This window comes from Leucoraja erinacea, chromosome 13 (genome assembly GCF_028641065.1).
Source record: "Leucoraja erinacea ecotype New England chromosome 13, Leri_hhj_1, whole genome shotgun sequence".
Taxonomy (NCBI): domain Eukaryota; kingdom Metazoa; phylum Chordata; class Chondrichthyes; order Rajiformes; family Rajidae; genus Leucoraja; species Leucoraja erinaceus.
The window spans coordinates 27,731,205-27,748,267 of record NC_073389.1 but is presented as its reverse complement, the minus strand read 5'-3'; the positions used below and the strand labels follow the sequence as shown (position 1 = coordinate 27,748,267).

The window sequence follows — 17,063 nt, the reverse complement described above, 5'->3', positions numbered from 1 at the left end:
GACAGAAAGCTCAGTATGGAAATGAGAAGTGGAGTTAAAATGTTTGGCAACCGGGAGATGTTTGCTGTTGACGTTTGCTGAGGCTTAATAGCAGTGATTCACGCTCCATTAATATAACACTGTGTTTTATTAAAGGTCATTGTCTCCAAGTTCAACAGAAAAGCTACATTTAAACTCGCCTCCACCATAATTAACCTGTCCAATGCTATATTATCCCTTATCATCTCCTGTCACTACTATAATTATTCAGATTACCAGCAGTTCACTGGTTGCCATCCAAAGGAGAAAGTCAACTGTCGGCAAGGGAAAAAAACACATAATGATTAAAGTAACTGAGTGATTGGAATGCCTCTACAGTGTCAGAGATCCAAGTTTGATCCCAACCTCGGGTGCTGTTTGTGTGTGGAGTTTGCACGTTCTCCCTGTGACCGCGTGGGTTTTCTCCAGGTACTCTGGTTTTCTACTACATTCCAAGGTTTGTAGGTTAATTCGCCCCCTGTAAATTGCCCCAAGTGTTTAGGGAGTGGATGAGAAAGTGGGACAACATAGAACTGGCATGAACGGCTGATTGATGGTCGGCGTGGATTCGGTGAGCCGAAGGGCCTGTTTCCATGCTGCATCTCTAAATTAAGCTAAATTGCAATTGCTTCTGGTTGCTGCAATTAGTGTTCACAATCCAAGTCTGTACAACCGGAAGGGAGAAGGGGGAGCAGAACAAATCATGGCCGACAACAGATTATCATAGGCAATGGGGTTCCCTGATAGCAAGATTGTCAGACAAAGGCTAGGGATAAAAACAGGCGTGAACACAAAAGTGATACATAGATGTGAACTGTGAAGCTAGTTAAAGGGCTTTTGATCTTATAACGCAGCATCATGACCTAAACTCTTATACTCAATATGCCTTCTTTACCACTCCATCTATTTTTGTTGCTACTTTCATTTGTGGACTTGGATCAATACCATATTTAAACACCTGCAATATATATATATATATATATATTATATAATATCAGTGTTTAAATATAGATACTGTACCTTCCTTTTTATACATATAATATAAAATATTTATTATATTCTAGACCAAGTGGGAACCATTGGGTCCCTGTCACACGGGAGGCCTGGTCCCCCAACGCAACCCGTTCCACCAACGCAATATTCCACCACTCACCCGTTACCCCAGCGCAACCCGTTCCACCAATGCAATATTCCACCACTCACCCATAGCCCCCAACTGCACAGGCGCAGCTCATTTCCCCTCATCCCCCAGCACTCCCACCCCCTCCTCTTCACCCTCCCTCTTTATAAACTTTAAAAAAACCCAATTCCACTTCCCCTGCCCCTGCCCCTGCCCGTTGCAATGACTCGGCGTCCTGTAATTTGTTACATTGTAACGGACAGGACCAGCGTGGAATTTGATTTTTTACATGAAAAGTTAAGAGAAAAGTTAAATTTTTAAAGTTTAAAATGTGAATAACTTTTAAAATATAACATCAATCTGAACAAAACTTTGCCCCACCACACCACACCACAGGACAATGGTGAGTAAGGTGGTCCAAAAATTGTAGCGCTATTGGTGTATTGGTGTATATGGTGTAACGCTATTTGGCATAACTTCAGGATCACACTCATCACATATATGCACACACAGGCAGACACACAGAATCATAGACATAGATACAACCAAGATGAGAGTTTCAGTAATATATATGCTAGACCAAATGGGACCCTTTGGGTTCCTGTCACATGGGAGGCCTGGTCCCCCAAAGCAAAATTCCACCACTGACCCATAGCCCCCAACTGCGCATGGTCAACTGATGGGCATCCCTCCTCCTACCCCTATTGTCCTCCATTCTCCATGGATAATGAAGAGGATTTCCAAAATCTACAGAGTGATTTAGGCCATTTGGAAAAATGGGCTGAAAGATGGCAGATGGAGTTTAATGCTGATAAATGTGAGGTGCTACACCTTGGCAGGACAAATCAAAATAGGACGTACATGGTAAATGGTAGGGAATTGAAGAATACAGTTGAACAGAGAGAGCTGTAGCCACAGCTCTCCATGCTGCACTGTCTCACCTGGAGCAGCAGGGGAGCTACGTGCAGATGCTCTTTGTGGACTACAGCTCTGCTTTTAATACCATCCTTCCCCACAAACTGGTGGACAAACTGGGGGACTTGGGACTTCCACACTCCACCTGCATGTGGATAAATAGCTTCCTGTCGGGTCGCAGCCAGAGAGTCAGAGTGGGCCATCATACATCCACGGCCCTCAGCCTCAGTACCGGCTCTCCACAGGGCTGCGTACTGAGCCCCCTGCTCTACACCATCTACACACATGACTGCACCCCCGCCCACCACAGCAACACCATTGTCAAATTTGCGGATGACACTACGGTGGTGGGACTCATCTCCGGGGGGGACGAGTACGCCTACCGGGATGAGGCGGAGCAGCTGACAGTGTGGTGTGAAGAAAATAACCTGCTCCTCAACACCTTAAAGACAAAGGAATTAATAATAGACTTTAGGAAGAATAAAACGGACATGGTACCATTGACTATCAGAGGGGACTGTGTAGAGAGGGTGGCGGATTTCCGCTTCCTGGGAATCCATATTGAGGAGGACCTGACGTGGAGCGCGAACACCACTGCGCTGCTGAAAAAGGTCCAGCAGAGACTGCACTTCCTGAGGGTGCTCAGGAAGAATAACATCACTCAGAGACTGTTGCTGTCCTTTTATCGGTGCTCCATTGAGAGCATACTAACATACTGTGTATGCGTGTGGTACACCAGCTGCACAGCGGCTCAGAGGAAAGTGCTCCAGAGGGCCATTGACAACGCCCAGAGGATTGTCGGCTGCCCTCTCCTTACCTTGGAGGACTTACACAGTTCCCGCTGCACCAAAAAATCCCAGAGTATCATAAAGGACATTTCCCACCCCGGATACTCCCTGTTTGAACTGTTGCCGACAGGCAGATGGTACAGATCTACAAGGACAAGGACGAACAGACTAAAAAACAGTTTTTACCCCACTGCTATAAAAGCACTAAATGTAGCCGCCAAGTAAAAGAGGGGCCAGACATACTAAGGGAATGTGGTACACTGTGAAATCGACAGAAGGATGGAGGGTTGGGTGTTTATGCGTGGAGCTATTTTCGTGATATTTATTTTAGTTGTTTATCTTTTAATATTTTATCTTGTATGTATCGTTAGCTTTTAGAAATGTTTGAATGGTGCACTGACTGGCTGACATTTTTATTCAAGAGCGGACATTCAAACAAGAGGACATGACTTCAGAATTAAGGGACAGAAGTTTAGGGGTAATATGAGGGGGAACTTCTTTACTCAGAGAGTGGTAGCGGTGTGGAATGAGCTTCCAGTGGAAGTGGTGGAGGCAGGTTCATTGGTATCATTTAAAAATAAATTGAATAGGCATATGGATGAGAAGGGAATGGAGGGTTATGGTATGAGTGCAGGCAGGTGGGACTAGGGGGAAAAAAAGTTGTTCGGCATGGACTTGTAGGGCCGAGATGGCCTGTTTCCGTGCTCTAATTGTTATATGGTTATATGGTTATTCTCCCTCCCCTTCACTCTCCCTCTACTTTCCCCTGTCCTCCTCCCCCCCCCTCACCTCTCCCTCCCTCTCGCCTACCCGCAGTCACTCCCTCCCTAACTCTATAACCACTCTACCCCCCCTACCCCCTGCTCCCCCTCTATTCCCCTGGTCCCCCACTCCTCACCCCCCTATCCCACTCCCCCACTCTCCTCCACTGCCCCCCCTCTCCTTCTATTCCCCACTCCCTACCTCCCCCACTCCCCCTTCTCTCCCTCTATCCCCTTCCTCTCCCATTCCTCATCTCCCCCCTATCCGACCCCACACTATCTCCTCACCTCCAGTCCTTGGCCCGGGTCCCGCTCCTCTCCTTCCCCGCGGATGAGCATTTGACGACACTGGACCTGTACTCGCTGGAGTTTAGAAGGATGTGGGGGTGGGGACCTCATTGGGACTTACTGAATAGTGAAAGGTCTGGATACAGTGAGTGTGGAGAGGATGTTTCCACAAGTGGGAGAGTCTCGGACCACAGGGCACAGCCTCAGAATAAAGGACGTAGCTTCAGAAAGATGAGCTGTTATTTCTTTAGCCAGAGGGTGGTGAATCTGTCGAATTCTTTGCTACAGATGGCTGTGGAGATTTGCATTGGGTATTTTTAAGGTGGAGCCTGGCAGATTCCTGATTATTACAGGGTGTCAGGGATTATGGGGAGAAGGCAGGAGAATGGGGTTAGGAGGAAGCGATAGATCAGCCATGATTGAATGGTGGAGTATGGACTAATTCTCCTCTGAGAACTTGTGCACTTATGAACCACCATTGCTCCTTACCCAGGCTTCTGACATTGACAGTGACCTTGTGCGTCCGCCTTTCAGACAGCTCCTGCCAGGATTTGTCTGGGTCTTGCATCCACTCCACACTCTGGCAGTAAAACAGCCCCTGCTCGGACCTCTGTAACCTGTGGACGGTGAGCCTAAACGAGGTGGCACCCATCTTGTCCAATCTCACGTCTCCCGACTCCTGCCGTTGCTTGTACAGCTCTCCTGCGCTCAGGATGAAATCTCGCGTTAGAGAGATGACCTGGACTTCCTGACCTCCCTTCTCCAGGTACCACGTGACGGCCACATGCGTGTGGTACGGCGTTTTTTTGGATACCTCGCAGACCAGCTCCAGCGAATCGCCTTCCACCTTATTGATGACCTGAGGCACCAATGTTGCATTCAGTGTATCTGGAATAACTAGAGAATGACACGTCTTAGAATCACTTGAAGACATCACACCGCATATATACAAGGCACGTACAGGATCTCAGTAGTTCACTAGTCATTAGGCCATTTGACCATCAAATCTACGCCGCCATTCAATGATTTCTGATCTATCTTTCCCTCTGCATCAATCCTTTCTAGGCCTTTCACTATTTGGAAAGTTTCAATGACACGTCCTTTCATCCTTCTAAACTCCAGTGAGTGCAGGCCCAGTGCCGTCAAACCCTCATCATACGTCAAGCCAATTATCCCCGTCTTATTTCTCTGCCATTTAAGGCAGAGATAGATAGATTCTTGATTAGTATGGGTGTCAGAGGTTATGCAGAGAAGGCAGGAGAATGGGGTTAGGAGGGAGAGATATGAGCCATGATTGAATGGCGGAGTAGACTTGATGGGCCGAATGGCCTAATTCTACTCCTATCATTTTTGATCTATGATAATCCTAAATTGGATAGGAATGTTGCTCTAGGGATTCTGAGTGGAAAGTGCTTGTGTGTACGCAGGAATTAGGCTACGCTTGGATAAATCTGAAGCTCAAATAGTATACCAGTCTCTTTAACCTTTTCACAAATGCCCTTTAGGAAAAGAAAGCAGCTCACACCAATGTGCGTGATTCTCAGCCTTTCTCAGATGAGCTCCTTTAGTCTGTTTCAAGAAGTGTATAGAGGTTTGGGTGTTATGCTACAGTTGCACAATGGCATAAGAGTGGCAGGGATTTTATCCTGACCATGGATGATGTCTGCGTGGAGTTTGCACATACTGACTGTAAACGTGTGGGTTTCCTCCTGGTGCTCTGGTTTCCTCACACATCCCAAAGACGTGCAGGTTTGTAGGTTAATTGGCTTCAATAAATTGCCCCTAGTGTGTAGGGAGTGGATGCAAAATTGGGATAGCATAGAACAAATGGGTGTTCGCTGGTTGGCATAGACTCGGCGGGTCAAACGGGCTGTTTCCACGCAGTATTTCTAAACTAATCACACAACACATTGGTGAGGCAGCATATGGATTATATATGGTGTTTAATTCCTTCCGTTCACCCTGATGTAGGAGGTATGTCATTGACCTGGAAAGAGTGCAGAGAAGATTTATTAGAATGTTGCCAGGACTTGGCGGCCTGAGTTATAGGGAGAGGTTGGGAAGGTTAGGACTTGGAGTGCAAGAGGACGGGGGGTGGTCTTATAAAGGTGTATAAAATCATGAGGGGAAATAGATAGTGTGAATACAGGGAATCTTTTACCCAGAGTAGGGGAATCAAGAACCAGAGAACATAGATTTAAGATGAGGGGAGAAAGGTTTAATGGGAACCCGAGGGGCAACATTTTCACACAGAGGGTGGCGAGTACATGGAACAAGCTGCCGAAGGAGGTAGTTGAGGCAGGTACAAGAACAATATTTAAAAGTCATTTGGGCATGTATAAGGACAAGAAAGGTTGAGAGTGATATGGGCCAAATGTAGTCCCATCTTGGCTGGCATGTGTGAGTTGGGCCAAAGGGCCTGTTTCTGTGTTGTATAACTCTGTGACCTATGCCTACCGTCTCAGTACAGTCTCACAAATCTCATAGTCATACCTGCTGACAAGAATCTATCTGCACTTCTTGTTGGATTTAAAACATTTAATAGAATTACACAATATTGCTATTCGACATACTGGTAGGTTTTGTAATAGAACGTTACAGATTGCTTCATGCTGGAAACCTGAAGATAACATTCTGATTGGGGAAAATATTGCAATATTGAGTCTGTTTTTCTCTCCACAGGCACTGCCTGACCTGTTGAGTAATACTCCCAATGCGGTCTAACCGTTATTCCATCCTGCGCTGTGTGACCTGACAGCTGAACAGAAAGTAGAGGTAACCTACCTGTTAACTTAGTGATTGCATTGTAAGATCCCCAGTATATCTCCTCCATGTTGGGAGTTTGACACTTGTACTCCCCTTCATCGCTCTTCCGCAGGTTGGTGATGTGTAGCCGCACAGACTTGCTTGTGATTCTCTCCACGTAGATCTCCCCAGACTCCACTCTTTGACCGTACATGGCGTACGTGTAGTCAGGATCATGAGTGCTGATGATCTGGACGGCCCACGAAGGCTTCTCCTGGAGGGTGACAGACCACTCGAAGCTCTGCTCTTGCGACGGCTGTGTTCCCTGCACCTCACACTCAATCGTGACATGACGCCCTTCGGCTCGATAAAGGGGCCCTTCTGGTAATATCACCTTCCTTTGAGCGATACACGTCTCTGTAACCAGAAATAAACAGGTGAGGAACTACAGCTGCATGCTCTCTCGATCCCCTCACAAAATCATTCCAACACAAGCAAAACTTTATTCTAAAAAAGCAAGCCAACAACTTATCCAGAATCCATATAGATACAATTAGTTTAGTTTAGAGGTACAGCGTGGAAACAGGCCCTTAGGACCACGGAGTCCGCAGCGACCAGTGATCACCCGTGCACTAGTTCTATTCTGCACACTAGGGGCAATTTACAGACGGCCAATTAACCTACAAACTCGCACGTCTTCAGGATGTGGAAGGAAACCGGAGCAACCCGAGGAAACCCATGCGGTCTCAGGGAGAACATGTAAACTCCACACATAGACAACACTCAAGGTCAGGATCGAACCTGGATCTCTAGTGTTGTGAGGTAGCAGATCTACTGCTGCGCCACTGTTACACAATGAATTCTAAAACAATCCCAAAAAAAATGTGGAATCAATTAAAAAAAAGGCTTATTTAACAACTGAATATTTGCCTCATGTGCTGTGGTATCGTTGAGCAAATCCAACAAAGATAAACCTTAAAATACACAAAATGCTGGAGTAACTCAACGGGTCAGGCAGCATCTCTGGAGAAAAAGGTTGGGTGATGTTTCGGGTCAAGACCCTTCATAAGACTGAAAATAAAGGGGGAGGAACTGAAGGTATGAAAAGGCCAGAACAAATCATGGCCAGTAGCAGATGACCAAGGAAGGGTGGAGCCCATTGTTGGCCGGGGAAGAGACTTCTACATGAACTAAGATAGACACAAAAAGCTGAAGTAACTCAGCGGGACAGGCAGCATCTCTGGAGATAAGGAATGGGTGATGTTTCAGGTCGAGACCCTTCTTCAGGCTGGTTAGGGATAAGGGAAACAAGATATATAGATGTAGAGAGATAAAGAAGAATGAATGAAAGATATGCAAAAAAGTAACGATGATAAAGGAAACAGACCCTTGTAAGCTGTTTGTAGGGTGAAAATGAGAAGCCGGTGCGACTTGGGTGGGGGAGGGATCAAGAGAGAAGGAATGCCGGGCTACGTGATGTGAGAGAAATCAATATTCATACCACAGGGCTGTAAGCTGCCCAAGCGAAATATAAGATGCTGTTCCTCCAATTTGCATTTAGCCTCACTGACAATGGAGGAGACAGAGGACAGAGAGTGCAAGAATGGGAAGGAGAATTAAAGTGTCCGGGAACCGGGAGATCAGGTTGGTTCATGCGAGCTGGGCGAAGGTGTTCCGCGAAACGATCGCCCAGTCTGCGTTTGGTCTCACCGATGTATAAGAGCCCACATCTTGAACAACGGATACAGTAGATAAGGTTGGAGGAGGTGCAAGTGAACCTCTGCCTAACCTGAAAGGACTGTCGGGGTCCCTGGACAGAGTCGAGGGAGGAGGTATAGCGACACGTGTTGCATCTTCTGCGGTTGCTGGGGAAGGTACCTGGGTAGGGGGTGGTTTGGGTGGGAAAGGATGAGTTAACCAGGGAGCTGCGGAGGGAACAGTCTCTGCGGAAGGCGGAAAGGGGTGGAGCAGGGAAAATATGGCTAGTGGGAGTAGGGGGGATAGAGTCTTTGCAGGAAGCAGGGTGTGAGGAAGTGTAGTCGAGATAGTTGTGGGAGTCAGTGGATTTGTATGTCTACATGAACTAAACCTGATCTTGTTTCTTATGAAGATAATATTTAAGACCACTATTTTGTAATAGTTACTGGTATGTTAAGTAGAGTCTCTGGAAAGCCCAGAAGTGAATAGCGAGCTTCAACAAACGTCCCAGTAGCCAACCGGGAGAAAGGTAGGTAATTAAGTCAAACTGCTCATAATGACAATGTACCTAATAACTTTGATTTCCAGTGGGATACAGACTGTGACCATCTAATGGGTATCTAATGCTGTGTTCTTGTTAAATATCCAAGCAGTTTATTTAAATTATTCTCTTCAATCTTCATCAGACACATTTGAGAAGCAGCAACACAGTTAAACTGATGCCCTGTGACACTCCTGAATGTTTTCTATGTTAATTAAATGCTAGGTGAAGGAACACCTTGGGATTGGTCTCAGGTATTGAAAGATGTTGGTAAAGAAGGCATATGGTATGTTCGCCTTCAGCGGTCGAGGCATTGAGTATAAGAGTCAGGAGATTATGATGCAGCTTTAGTTTTGTTTAGAGATACAATGCGGAAACAGGCTCTTCGGCCCTACACAGAGTCCGGGCCAACCAGCGATCACCCGATACACGAGCATTATCCTACACACTAGGGGCAATTTACAAATTTTAGCATTTAAAAAATATTTAGGTATGTACATTGCAGGTTTAGAGAGATATGGGCCAAATGCAGGCATGTGGGGCAAGCTTAGATGGGTCATATTGGTCGGCATGGGCAGGTTGGGCTGAAGGGCCTGCTCCATGCTGCATGTCTCTGACTCTCACAAGCAATTGGATGGCTGCAGAGATGGATGCAAGCTTGCTTCATTTGACATTATCTTTATTCATTGTAATGTACTAAATAATCTAATACAGGAAGTGGCTTCCGAATTTGGATCAAGTGCTAAACCTCAGCTGCAAGACTTTTGTGTCCTCAACCCTGCCGATATCAGCAGAATAATAGAGGAAACTCGACACCTTACCTCAAGCTCAGAGAGACCTCGATTTTAAGTCTAAAGAGTTCAAACTTCAATTTAACTTTGTAAAGGTTATCAGTAAGATGTATTTGATGCCTTCAAGTGTCTTTAATATTAATCTTGAGACCCTGTTTCCAGGAGGGAAAGATCGGGTCCATAGGTAAATAAAACGCCGCCAAAAATGTTCGGCACAGTGACGCAGCGGTAGAGATCATGTTCAATCCTGACAATGGGTGCTGTCTGTGCGGAGTTTGTACCTTCTCCCCATGACCACATGGGTTTTCTTTGGGTGCTCTGGTTCCCACCCCTCCTCCAAAGAGGTGCAGGTTTGTAGGTTAATTGGTTTCTGTAAGTTGTAAATTGTCCCTAGTGTGCAAGATAGTGCTAGTGCACAGGGTGATCGCTGGTCAACGTCGAGTCATAAGGTCACAAGAAATAGAATTAGGCCATTCTGCCCATCAAGTCTACTCCACCATTCAATCATGGCTGATCTATCTCTCCCTCTTAATCCCATTCTCCTGCCTTCTCCCCAAAACCTCCGACAACCTCTGAGTCGGTGGGCCGTAGGGCCTGTTTCCGCGCTGTATCTCTAAAATCTAGAGTCTAAAACAAATTGTGATATTTTGGTAAAAACACAAACTGCTAAAGGATCTCTGGGAACTAACTTTGTGTTTCATTCACAATTCCAGCATCTGCAATTCCTTGTGTCTCCATTTGACATTCTGGTGTTATATTTTAAATATCTAAAAACTAAACTTGAAACTAAACAATCTATTCCTAAAAGTTAAGATAAAGCTTTCTATCATCTTCTCCTAATATATATTGTCACCTGTACTTCCTCATTGTAAACATTTCATAATTTTCTTTGAGCGATTGTTTAGTTTAGATATACAGGCCCTTTGACCCACCGAGTAAAGGCCGATAAATCCCCAGGGCCAGATAGGCTGCATCCCAGAGTACTTAAGGAAGTAGCCCCAGAAATAGTGGATGCATTAGTGATAATTTTTCAAAACTCTTTAGATTCTGGAGTAGTTCCTGAGGATTGGAGGGAAGCTAATGTAACACCACTTTTTAAAAATGGAGGGAGAGAGAAAACGGGGAATTACAGACCAGTTAGTCTAACATCGGTAGTGGGGAAACTGCTAGAGTCAGTTATTAAAGATGGGATAGCAGCACATTTGGAAAGTGGTGAAATCATTGGGCAAAGTCAGCATGGATTTATGAAAGATAAATCATGTCTGACAAATCTCATAGAATTTTTCGAGGATGTAACTAGTAGAGTGGATAAGGGAGAACCAGTGGATGTGTTATATCTGGACTTTCAGAAGGCTTTCGACAAGGTCCCACATAAGAGATTAGTATACAAACTTAAAGCACACAGTATTGGGGGTTCAGTATTGATATGGATAGAGAACTGGCTGGCAGACAGGAAGCAAAGAGTAGGAGTAAACGGGTCCTTTTCAGAATGGCAGGCAGTGGCTAGTGGGGTACCGCAAGGCTCAGTGCTGGGACCCCAGCTATTTACAATATATATTAATGATTTGGACGAGGGAATTGAATGCAACATCTCCAAGTTTGCGGATGACATGAAGCTGGGGGGCAGTGTTAGCTGTGAGGAGGATGCTAGGAGGCTGCAAGGTGACTTGGATAGGCTGGGTGAGTGGGTAAATGCATGGCAGATGCAGTATAATGTGGATAAATGTGAGGTTATCCACTTTGGTGACAAAAACAGGAAATTAGACTATTATCTGAATGGTGGCCGATTAGGAAAAGGGGAGATGCAACGAGACCTGGGTGTCATGGTACACCAGTCATTGAAAGTAGGCATGCAGGTGCAGCAGGTAGTAAAGAAAGCGAATGGTGTGTTAGCATTCATAGCAAATGGATTTGAGTATAGGAGCAGGGAGGTTCTACTGCAGTTGTACAGGGTCTTGGTGAGGCCACACCTGGAGTACTGCGTACAGTTTTGATCTCCTAATCTGAGGAAAGACATTCTTGCCATAGAGGGAGTATAGAGAAGGTTCACCAGACTGATTCCTGGGATGTCAGGACTTTCATATGAAGAAAGACTGGATAGACTCGGCTTGTACTCACTAGAATTTAGAAGATTGAGGGGGGATCTTATAGAAACTTACAAAATTCTTAAGGGGTTGGACAGGCTAGATGCAGGAAGATTGTTGCCGATGTTGGGGAAGTCCAGAACAAGGGGTCACAGTTTAAGGATAAGGGGGTAATCTTTTAGGACCGAGATGAGAAAACCATTTTTCACACAGAGAGTGGTGAATCTCTGGAATTCTCTGCCACAGAAGGTAGTTGAGGCCAGTTCATTGGCTATATTTAAGAGGGAGTTATGAGGCCCTTGTGGCTAAAGGGATCAGGGGGTATGGAGAGAAGGCAGGTACAGGATACCGAGGTTGGATGATCATATTGAATGGCGGTGCAGGCTCGAACTGGCGGTGCAGGGCCTACTCGTGCACCTATTTTCTATGTTTCTATGTACATGCCGATCATAAATCACACGTTCACATGAGTTCAATTTTATCCCGCTTTCTCATCCACTCCCTACACACCAGAGGTAATTTACAGAGGGCCAATTAACCTACAAACCCGCACATCTTTGGGATGTGGGAGGAACCCAGTGCACCTGGAGGAAACCCAGGCAGTCGCAGTGAGAACGTGCAAACTTCACACATAGACAGCACCCGAGGTCAGGTTCGAACCCGGGTCTCAAGCATTGTGAGGCAGCAGCTCCATCAGCTATGTTGCTGTGTTTAAGTTAACTTGGTTAAGGTAATCTTTAGAAACAAGGAACTTCAGACTGATCAGAATGTGAAGAAGGGTCCCGACCTGAAACATCATATACCCATGTTCTCCGGAGATTCTGCCTGATCCGCTGTGTTACTCCAGCATTTTGTGCCTTTATCTAAAGGTAATCTTTGTCAGATTTCTTGACTGCCACTCCCTCTTCTGAGTTTAATTCACATATCAGTTCGATCTTGAAGCAAGAAATTCCAGTTCCAGCAGCCTGCTATACACAACAACATAATGAATTCTCTCATCCTGATCCACAGAATCCTTTTTCAACCACGAATGTGCCAGCTGGGCTGTTTACGCACCAACACAAGGTATCCTCCATATCAGGGCTGCAGACTCCACAACACATCTCGCCAACTAGGGCAGCAGGGTGGCACAGCGGTAGAGGTGCTGCCTTAAAGCCCTGTCTCACTGTACGAGTTCATTCAAGAGTTCTCCCTGATTTGAACTCGGAGATTTACGGTAATGGCCGCTCGTAGGTACTCGGGGCTCTCGTGGACATTTTTCAACATGTTGAAAAATCTTCATGAGTCTTCCCGAGCTTACCGCGTTTCCCGAGTACCTGCCGTTATGAGCCTCTAAGAGACGTCCCCGAGCTCCGACGTACCCGCAACGTGCTTCCACGAGTTTGATTTTTTTAAAACTTGGGAGAGCTCTTGAATGAACCCGTTCAGTGGGACAGGGCTTTTCCAGCGCCTAAGACCTAGGCTTGATCCTGATTATGGGTGCTGTCTGTACGGAGTTTATACATTCTCCCCATGACAGTGTGGGTTTTCTCCAGGTGCTCCGGGTTTCCTCTCACACGACAAAGACATGCAGCTTTGTAGGTTAATTATCTTTGGTAAAAATTGTAAATTGTCACTAGTGTGTAGGGTAGTGCTAGTGGATGGGGATCATTCATCACTCGGTGGCCGAAGGGCCTGTTTCCGAGCTGTATCTCTATAGTTGAAAGTAACGTTTTTATGTTTTAACCACATCTGCAGTTCTTTGTCTCTCTACACATTGAACATATAGGTTATCGGAACAATTGCACCAACAGATAGAGGATGTTACCGTACACTTGGTTTCACTGATGCAAATGATGTGCATGATTAAATCTGTTGACCACTTTTTAACCTCATTGAAGCTACAGGCATGAGGTGATGTCGCAGACATCTGTCACACCATCAATCTCCAGCCAGGCCTCAGACTGAGACTTGAACCATTTCCTCTCAACATGAGCAACACAGTGATGCAGCGGTAGAGCTGCTGCCTCACAACGCCAGGTACAATCCTGACCGCAGGTGCTGTCTGTACGTTCTCCCTGTGACCGCATGGGTTTTCTCTGGGTACTACAGGGAGAGGTTGGGCAGGCTAGAGCTTTATTCCCAGGAGCGAGCACGGGAGGGAGAGGGGTGATCTTATGGAGGTGTACAAAATCATGAGTGGAATAGATTGGGTGTTTTACCCAAAGCAGGGGAATCAAGAACCAGTGGAATGAGGGTTAAGGTAAGAGAGGCAAGATTTAATAGGAACCTGAGGGGCAACTTTTTCACACAGAGGGTGGTGGGTTTATGGAACGAGCTGCCAGAGAAGGGAATTGAGGCAGGTACAATAACAACATTTAAAAGACATTTGGACAAGTACATGGATAAGAAAAGTTTTGAGGGATATGGGTCAAATGCAGACAAATGGAACTAACTTTGATGGGGTATATTTTTGCCGGCATGGACGTGTTGGACCTGTTCCTGAGCTATATTATTCTACACTGGGGCCAAATAATTCAATCTATTTGTATTTCTAAAGTACTTCTTAATAAGTGAAGTTCACTGAAAGTTCAGAGGGACCTAACCCACAAGTAATTACTGAACAACGTCTGTTGAATATATAGATGCCACGATTGTAGATAACAAATATGTCAAAATGACTGCAGATAGACACAAAAACCTGGAGTAACTCAGCGGGTCAGACAGCATCTCTGGAGAAAAGGAATAGGCGACGTTTCGGTTTGAGACCCTTCTTCAAAATGTCAAAATGATGGCGTTTGGTTGGACTATTCAGAGCAGCTACTGTACAGACACAGTCACATTTTGTGGTGACAATTTCTGCATTTTTTTGTGACATTCAACTAGTACTGACCTCCCCACCACTGAAGGGAATTACGGGAGTTGCTGCCTTAAATAGACAGCCAGCGTTATCAGGGACCATACCACCCTGGCTACGCTCTCATCTCACTCCTCTCATCGGGAAGAAAGTACAGGAGCCTGAAAACTGTAACATCCAGGATCAGTACCAGCTTCTTCACAACAACCATCAGGCTATTGAATACTACAACCTCCAAATATGCTCTGAACTATAAGGACTTGGTTACATTGGTATTAATTTTGCACTATTGTTGCATGTTTTTATGTGTGTGTATACATATATATGTGTGGTACACAAAAATGCTGGAGAAACTCAGCGGGTGCAGCAGCATCTATGGAGCGAAGGAAATAGGCAACGTTTCGGGCCGAAACCCTTCTTCAGACACACATGTGTGCGTGTGTGTGTATTGTGTACGGAAAAACGCACACACACACATATAATAAACAAAGTTCAGAATATATAGTATAATAAACAAGGAAAAGTTCAGTACTATATATATATATATATATATATATTATTAAAAGACTGTTCTTGACCGGTTTTGGCCATCTGTGCTGCGATTTCCGAGAGAACGCCGCCACCTACGGCCGTCATTTTTGGCCACCTTGCTCAGAGCCCCCCTCCGCCGTACGTGTGCCGAGGATTTTTCCCGTCAATGAAAAATGACAGAGATATTAATGTTTTTACAAAATTCCCCATTCTCTCCTGCTGCCCCTGCTGGCGGCAGGGGGGAGGGGGGAGGGACTATAAAACCAAGAAGTGGTGTGCCTCATAGTCTCTTCAAGATGGAGGAAAGCAGAGGGTCACGTTTCTCTGAACTGTGAATAACACTGAACACATGTCTACTCAAACGTAAGTGGCCTTAGTGGTTCTAAAACGCTTGCAGAATGTGTCTATTGGTTCTAAAATGTTTGCAAAAAGTGTCTATTGGTTCTAAAATATTTGCAAAAAGTGTCTCTTTTGGTTCTACAATGCTTGCAGAATGTGTCTTTTTTGGTTCTAAAACGTGTTTTAGGTTCTCCGTCCCCCTTTCCTCTCCCTTCCCCCTTTCCTCCTCTCCCCTCCCCCCTTTCCTCTCCCCTCCCCCTTTCCTCCTCTCCCCCCCTCTCCTCTCCCCCCCCCCCTCCTCCCCCTCTCTCCCTTCCCTCCACTCCTCCTCCCTCCCCCCCCCTGCTCCCCACATCTCCCCCTCCCCCCTCTCAGCACACCCTCTCTCTCCCCTCTCTTCCCTCTTCCCCCTCTCTCTCTCCCCCCCCCCCTCTCTCTGCTCCCCCCCCTCCCCCTCTCTCTCTCTCCAAGTAAGAATTTAATTATTCTGTTTGGGACAATAAAACACTCTTCACTGAATTTGAGAATAAAGTGGGATGGAAGGCATTTGGATTGATATATGAATAATAATAATAATAATACATTTTATTTGGGGGCGCCTTTCAAAAATCTCAAGGACACCTTACAAAGATTAACAAGAATAATAAAACAAATAATCGTAATAAAATAAATAATAAAGACATCACAAAACACAAATTAAAAACAGAATTCAATCCAAAGACAAAAAATCAAAAACACAATGTGAAGAGAGAGCAGCGGCAGCTAAAGCGCGCCAGTGTCCACTCTCCCTTCCGACAGCCATCTTGGACGCAGACGAACATGTTTACTTACACACGAAAAAAAAAAATCATCCCCCCACAATGGTTATGACTGTGGGGGAAGGCACAATGTCCAGTCCCCATCCCCAGTTCACCCAAAGTCAGGCCTATTGAGGCCACCGCTATTGCCTCCACGGAGGCCCGATGTTCCTGGCCGTTCTCACCGGGTGCTGTTGCCCCGGCGTCGGGAGAGTCCTCTCAGCGGCTGGGCCACCTGGAACGGCCGCTTCCTGACTGAGGACCGCAGCTTCCGAAGCCGACAAGGCCGCACCGGTTTGGAGCTCCCAGGCTCCCGATGTTAGAGTCGGCGCCGCCCGCTCCGCAGACCCGCAGCCCGGAGGTGTTGATCTCAGCGGTCACAGCTCACCGGAGCTCCAGCATGTCGATCCAGCGCGGCGAACCAGGCAAGGCATCGCCCGCTCCGCGATAGCGCCCCAGCGCTGTGCCGCCACCGAAGCCATGGTGCTGTGCGGTCCCCGCCAGGAAACGGCGCTCCACGCCTGCTGGTAGGCCACGAGGACGGGTCGATGGGGCAGCCCGGAGAAAAAGCTGCCTCACCGACCAAGTAGGGACCTAGAAGTATAATTACCTCCTTCCCCTCACATTAAAAAGTCCATTCTCCAACAGACAAAGGACAGGACTTACTAAAACTCCAACAAAAAGTGAGTTAAATGGACGGCTGCTGGTTAGCAGACGTTCTCCAAGATGGCTCCTCCTCCGTACACTCTCCAAGATGGCTCCTCCTCCTCATTCCATACACCCACCACCCTCTGACTGAATAATCAAGGTT

The 17,063-nt window shown here is 46.2% G+C and overlaps 1 protein-coding gene across 1 annotated transcript in view; it reads right to left on the bottom strand.

The window, feature by feature from the left end:
- LOC129702742 (immunoglobulin superfamily member 3-like) overlaps positions 1-17,063 on the bottom strand; it is a 40,834-nt gene that overhangs the window by 22,121 nt on the left and 1,650 nt on the right. The window contains exons 2-3 of the mRNA XM_055644683.1: positions 6,675-7,052; positions 4,380-4,787 (exon numbers count right to left, since the gene is read on the bottom strand). Of these exons, the coding sequence (XP_055500658.1) occupies positions 4,380-4,787; positions 6,675-7,052 (786 nt within the window). The remainder of the gene's footprint in view (positions 1-4,379; positions 4,788-6,674; positions 7,053-17,063) is intronic.